At 54.8% G+C, this 6,446-nt stretch overlaps 1 protein-coding gene across 4 annotated transcripts in view; it reads left to right on the top strand.

Moving 5' to 3' along the window:
• The window catches only part of FBLN1 (fibulin 1), a 96,629-nt gene that overhangs the window by 34,623 nt on the left and 55,560 nt on the right, over positions 1-6,446 (top strand). For all 4 annotated transcript variants that reach the window (XM_011934760.1, XM_011934761.1, XM_011934762.1 and 1 more), the window contains 3 exons: positions 3,459-3,602; positions 4,383-4,511; positions 5,617-5,742. In XM_011934760.1, coding sequence (XP_011790150.1) covers positions 3,459-3,602; positions 4,383-4,511; positions 5,617-5,742 — 399 coding nt within the window. The remainder of the gene's footprint in view (positions 1-3,458; positions 3,603-4,382; positions 4,512-5,616; positions 5,743-6,446) is intronic.

Raw genomic sequence — 6,446 nt, 5'->3', positions numbered from 1 at the left:
GGAGACTTCTGAGCTGGGGGCTGTGGCTCGGCTGCCAGTTGGCCCCTCGCCAGTCACCCGCCAGCAGGGCGGGATGGTGGTTTCTCAGTGCAGGGGGTGGTGAGTAGGGAAGCCTTGGGCTCTCCAGGGCCAGCGGGGAGGATAGTCCTGCTCAGACTTGCAGCCTGCCCAGAGGGGGGTCCGGAGGAGGCTGGCGTCGACTGCAGACGGAAACCCTGACTCATGGCAAAATCAGCCCCGAGGCAGCGTTTGCAAGTCTCAGCCTAGCCCTGACTTTCTTCTCTACAGGGTGCAGCACTGTGTAGGGGCTGAGGCTTGGGAGCCGTCCCCTCACCGTCCTTCCAGGACCGGCAAGCAGGCTGTGGGCTGAAGGCCAGCCTGGCAGCACTGAGCTGTTCCTTGCCATCTCCCTGGGTCCTCAGTGACGGCATCAAAAGCCAAATGTTCATCTCACTCAGGGTCCCCTCAGCATGGGATGCCGGGATGGGGGTGGGGTTCCCCTTTTCATGTGCTCTCAATCCTTGCAGTCAAGCTCAGGATTCATTGTTTTAAAAGATCTCTATTTCAAAAATTACGTGCGTCTTGATGTACAAATCAGCAAACAAAACCTAAGTGTAGGAAGTAAACGCTCCTCCCCTGCGATCCTGCCTGCCTCTTGGCAGGGTCCGTGAGCCCTTCTGGGCTCTGCTCCCTGGAGACTTTTTGTTGTTGTTGTTGTTTTTTTATGAAAATGGGACCGGACTGTTCTGTCATTTGCTTTTTTCCCCTCTTGACAGGGTACTTAGAAATCATTTCATGTCAACACCTTTATATTAAAAAAAAAAACTCTTAAAAGACATTTCTCTTAAAAAACGACTGCATCAGCAGAAATACTTCTTTCTAACGAGAAAATACATCAAGATAGAAGATAGTTTCAGGCCGTCTGGGAGAGGGCTGAAAAGGTTCTGTGTCGGGTCCTGGTCCCCCAGCATGCACCCGGGGTCCTCTGCTCCCACACCTCTGCCCGTGGTACCCGCTCCCTCACCCAGGAATAGCACGGTCCGTGGTGGGAAGCGCCGATTCCCTTGTGTAGCCAGAATCCATCTTCCTGGAGCTCCGAGAACCATCCTGGGATCCCAAGAGCCCCTCCGAGCCCCCTGCCTGTAGCGGAAGGGCTCTTCCTGCAGAGCTAGCACAAGGGGTGGGTCAGGGTTCCAGGAAGCGGAGGTCTCTGCCCCTCTCATACATGGAGAATTTTCTAGGCCCTTAAGGTTGGGTCACTGAGGGCTTTGAGACCAGCATGGCTTTGTTGGGTTTTCTTTGCTCTTTTTCTTCAAATCCTCTCCTGCTGCTGCTGTCTTCCTTTCTCTTCCTCCTCCTCCTCTCCCTCCTCTCCTCCCCTCTTTCCCTCCCCCTCCTCCTCCTCCTCCTCCTTCTTTTCTTCTTTTTTTGTTTTTTTTTTTTTTTGAGACAGTTTCGCTCTGTTACCCAGGCTGGAGTGCAGTGGTGCAATCTTGGCTCCCTGAAACCTCCTCTCTCCTGGGTTCAAGCGATTCTCCTGCCTCAGCCTCCCAAGTAGCTGGGATTATAGGCACCCACCAACACGCCTGGCTAATGTTTGTATTTTTAGTAGAGATGGGGTTTCGCCGTGTTGGCCAGGTTGGTCTCGAGCTCTTGACCTCAGGTGATCCACCCCTCGGCCTCCCAAAGTCCTGAGATTACAGGCATGAGCCACTACCCCCGACCTCTTCCTTTTTCTTCTTGAGTGGGGAGCAGGGAACGGGCCAGGGCTTCCCACATGTCCCGGCTGACCTGTGCCTGAGATGTCGGCAGGTCCTGGGGCAGGAAGGGGTTCTGCTAAATCTAGGAAGCACGAGGGGAAGCCAAGTGAACAGGGACCTTGGCAGCTTGGGCTTTTCCCGTGTGAATCCCTGAGAGGGAAAGATCAGGCGCCATGTTCCCAAACTCAACCGATGTTTTACATTGATTTTCTCTCTGTTTATTCATTCCCATTCATTCATTCATTCATTCATTCATTCATTCATTCATTGATAGCCAGGTCTTACCCCTGTGGAGCACACGATGTTCTGAGGGACACTGTTGTTCTGGGGAACAGAGTTTGGGGAATGCAGTCTGAGTGAGGAGCCTGCAGCACCTGGGGGAAGGCAGCCACCACTCTGCTAAACGCTGCATTTATTCATGTTACAGGGCAGGAGCCACCCAGCTGTTTCTCTAGAGGGGCTAGATGGTAAATAACTTCAGTCTCTGTGGCAACCACTTGACTCTGCCAGTTGCAGTGTAAAAGCAGCCCTGAGCAATGTGTAAGAGAGTGGGCCTGGCTGCACGCGAATAAAACTTTATTTACAAAAGTAGGTGTACGCCGGATTTGAACCAAGGGCCGTCATTTGCTGGCCACTGATTTAAGGGAGCTGGAAAGCAGGAGATCCTGGTTCTAGACCTAGGTCCCGATTGGCTCCTGACTCCACCCATTCAGTCTCTGGACCTTGGCTTCCTGTTTATAAAGCGCAGGCAGTAATGATAGTGATACCGGCATCACCTCACTTGCAGGCTGGCTATGGTGCTCGAGAGCGGTAATGGATATAAAAGCTTTTGTAAACTGTAAATTGCTGCACGGTCAGTGCGAAGACGGACTCGTTTGACTGGGGAGGGTGGACTTGCTGGCAGGGAGAGGGGTACAGCTGTCCCCCTTTCTGACTTATGCTCAGGGGTCTTCCACCATCACTCCCTCTCTTTGTCCCCCAGCCCCAGATGCTTTGTAAGTGTCTTGGCAAGGTTCTCCAAGGTGATGTTTAGACACTGAGGTCCTTTCCCACTCCCTGTCTCAGGAAGTGCAATCTGTGCATTCTTCCTCCGAATTTGAGCAGAAGGAGGGAATCCTTGTGTAGCATGGTCCTCCTGGACCATTCATGGGTTCACACTTGCGCATTGTATGTCATCAAAGATAAAGCCTACGGTCCTCATGTCAGAGGTGTGTCCACTCAAGGAAGGAGATTGCCATGCAGTGAGCTCGGAGCCATGGCACCTCCCCGGTGGTCCTGGGTCAGCATAGGCCCTGTGAAGCCCAGTCACTGGAGGGGCCTAGAGGCTCGCTGGGAGCCAGAGTTGCTGGCGCCCCGTGGACGGTCACCTGTCTCCTTAACACCTTGCCCAGTGTGTGGAGTAGATGAATGCAGGAAAAGCCAGGCAGGCAGGTCCCGATTTGGCACAGCGAACGGTGGAGGTGCTGGAGATTTAGGGACAGGAAGAAGGGCCAGAGAGGTGGTGGTTGAGGCAGTATGCGTGATAAAATTTGGGAGCCAGTTGGGAGATGGCGGTGTGGTCCAGGGTGAGGGGGTTGAGCCCCTCCATTTGTGGTTTTGCAAAGAGGTGGGAAGGGGAATTTCTTTGGAGATCCAGTTTTTGGGTTCTGGGATGCCCTCCAGGTTTAACCACATGGTCTCTGTCTTTTCCCGCTGTAGATATCAATGAGTGTTTGAGTATCAGTGCCCCGTGCCCTACCGGCCATACATGCATCAATACGGAGGGCTCCTACACGTGCCAGAAGAATGTCCCCAACTGTGGCCGTGGCTACCATCTCAACGAGGAGGGAACTCGCTGTGTTGGTTGGTATTAAGAAAACAAATCTGAAATCCACTTTCCTGTCTGCTTCCAGCACACACCCTCCCTTCTCCGGAAGCAGAAAGTTGATCGCCAAAGCAAAGCCATTTCTGTCAGCCCATCCATCCCATTGTCAGTTCCCAAGGATGGGGCTTCATTGTCTTGCCGGGACTGGTGCAGTAGAACACCAGCCCGTCTACTGCCTCAGCCTTGTCCAGCTTGTCCTGAGCCCAAAGCTCTCTCACCCCGTCCTATTTACAACTCCATCAGCTCCCCACTGGTGACAAAGGACGGATGCCTCTGCTTACTGTCCAGTCCCCTAGAGCTGGCCTAATTCCACGAACCTTGTCATTCAGGCAGTGTGGGTCTTGCCACTCGCCACACAAGCGCTGTCCTTTCCTCTCTGTGTGGGTGTTTGCTCTTACGTCATTCCCTCTGCTCACCTGCTCCTGCGTTCCTTTGGATCCAGGGCACCCAGCCTGTCTAGATCCTGCCAGAGAAGGAGCCTTCCTCACATAACCCCCAGGACACTTCTTCAGTGTCTCCCTGGGTTACTGGGCACTTCCTACCTGAATGAGAGTCATTGCTGGCCTGCCAGCCGGGTAGGGCTGCCTCTGGGTCAGCTGTCTCCACAGTCTGGGACTCAGTAGGTGCTCTGTGAAGTCGTGTTGAAATGGAATGCCCATTTCCATGTGCTCCTTTCTTGCTTTCCTTTCTGATCATCTTGGGGGGAAGAAAAACCCAAACTAAAGGTTTTCATCATGGCTTTCTTTCTCCTTTGCAAGACGTGGACGAGTGCGCACCACCTGCCGAGCCCTGTGGGAAGGGGCACCGCTGTGTGAACTCTCCCGGAAGTTTCCGCTGCGAGTGCAAGACGGGTTACTATTTTGACGGCATCAGCAGGATGTGTGTGGGTGCGTGGGGGGCCCGCAGGCCTTGGGGGAACCCGGCCACGTGGCACCAGGGACACATTCTGTGGCATCTCCAGCAATGTGGTCTGATCCTCATCTCAATCCCAAGTGCAGGCAGACCCCAAGAGAAGACCCTGAGTCAGGAGACCCCATTCTAGCCCCAGCTGTGCTGCTGCCCAGCCGGGTGGCCAGTGGCACAGCCCCCCTGTGTGTGAGCTTGCTCCCCACCTGTAAAAAGGGGTTCTGCTCGACCCAGGACCTCCAAGTGCTGTTGAGCCAGGTCTACACATGCGGGCAGCATCAGTGATTTCCTGGTTCATCGCTGAGCTGCAGAGCCACAGGAGCTGGAGTGTGCCTTTAGCCCAGGGCAGTGAGGGGAAAAGCTGACCAGGAGTGGGGTCAGGTCCTATCCAGCCAGTGCCTGCTGTCACCAAACCTAGGTGCCCAGGGAAACCTGGCAGCTGCCACCCCACTCCCACAAAGCAAGCACTTTGCTAGATCCTGACAGACCCTCCTGTGGGCCCTGGGGAGGAGGACTGGCAGGAGGGCACTAGTTCAGATGTGCTGCCGTAGAAGGAGCACAAGGCTCGCCTGGCAGGCAGGCACACTACAGCAGTCCCGGCTCTCCCACTGACTTCCTGCGTGCTTGGGACAAGTCACTTTGCATTCCTTGTGTGAGAAATGAGGCTGGAGGCCTGGCGTGGTGGCTCACGCCTGTAATCCCAGCACTTTGGGAGGCTAAGGTGAGCGGATCACTCGAGGTCAGGAGTTTGAGACCAGCCTGGCCAACATGGCGAAACCCCGTCTCTATAAAAAATACAAAAATTAGCTGGGCATGGTAGCCTGCACTTATAATCCCAGCTACTTGGGAGGCTGAGGCAGGAGAATCACTTGAACTGGGAGGTGGAGGTTGCAGTGAGCCGAGATCATGCCACTGCACTCCAGCCTGGGAGACAGAGCGAGACTCTGTCTCAAAGATGAAGAAAAAGAAAGAAAGGAGGCTGGAGGAGGTGGAGGACAAAGGACATGAGCTCGCCTTGTCAAGAGGGTGGAATGTGGCGCCACTGTGTTGGACATTGCCCTGAGCTGACCCACTCCTCACTTTCAGATGTCAACGAGTGCCAGCGCTACCCCGGGCGCCTGTGTGGCCACAAGTGCGAGAACACGCTGGGCTCCTACCTCTGCAGCTGTTCCGTGGGCTTCCGGCTCTCTGTGGACGGCAGGTCGTGTGAAGGTGAGGCTGGGGCCCCGTCCACTCACTTCCACCACGTCACCTTCCTCCTGGGGAAGCTGCCCTTCTGCAGCCCCATTTGGAGCAGGCCTGCCTTGGTTTCCCCAGCACATGTTAAATGACATGTTAGCAGGGGAAGTGCCTGTAAAATATTGTTCATCAGAGGGGACTGCCCGCCTGCCAGCCCGATTTCTCCTGATGACATCCGCCCTCCGAGGCCGTGTCAGGGTTCACAGGCTGCGGCAGAGGCCGCGTGGGATGTGGCTAGGATCATGGGGCTTGGAGCATGAGACCCACCAGTCATAGGGCCTTGGTTATGCCCGACCTCTCCCTGCCTCCGTGTCCTCACGGGGGAGAGGGGTTGATGTGTGAAAGAGCAGCGAAAACTGGACACTTGTTTTGCACAAAAGACGGTGTGCGGATTTTAATCAGATGCTGCCTAGGGGAGAGAGGCCTCTGTGTCCATTGATGTCAAGTCACCCAAACAAAAGAGGGGAGGCTTTGTAAATGAGCCGTGAGAGGAAGTACTGAGGTCCTTAGGGCATGGGTCACTGATTAGGGCACCTGCCTCTAACTTCTTTTCTTTTTTTTGAGATGGAGTCTTGTTCTATCACCCAGGCTGGAGTACAGTGGCACGATCTTGGCTCACTGCGACCTCCGCCTCCCGGGTTCAAGCAATTCTGCCTCAGCCTCCCGAGTAGCTGGGA

This window comes from Colobus angolensis, unplaced genomic scaffold, assembly GCF_000951035.1.
Source record: "Colobus angolensis palliatus isolate OR3802 unplaced genomic scaffold, Cang.pa_1.0 Scaffold138, whole genome shotgun sequence".
NCBI lineage: Eukaryota > Metazoa > Chordata > Mammalia > Primates > Cercopithecidae > Colobus > Colobus angolensis.
The sequence above is the reverse complement of the archived record's forward strand: the minus strand, read 5'-3'. Positions and strand labels throughout refer to the sequence as shown.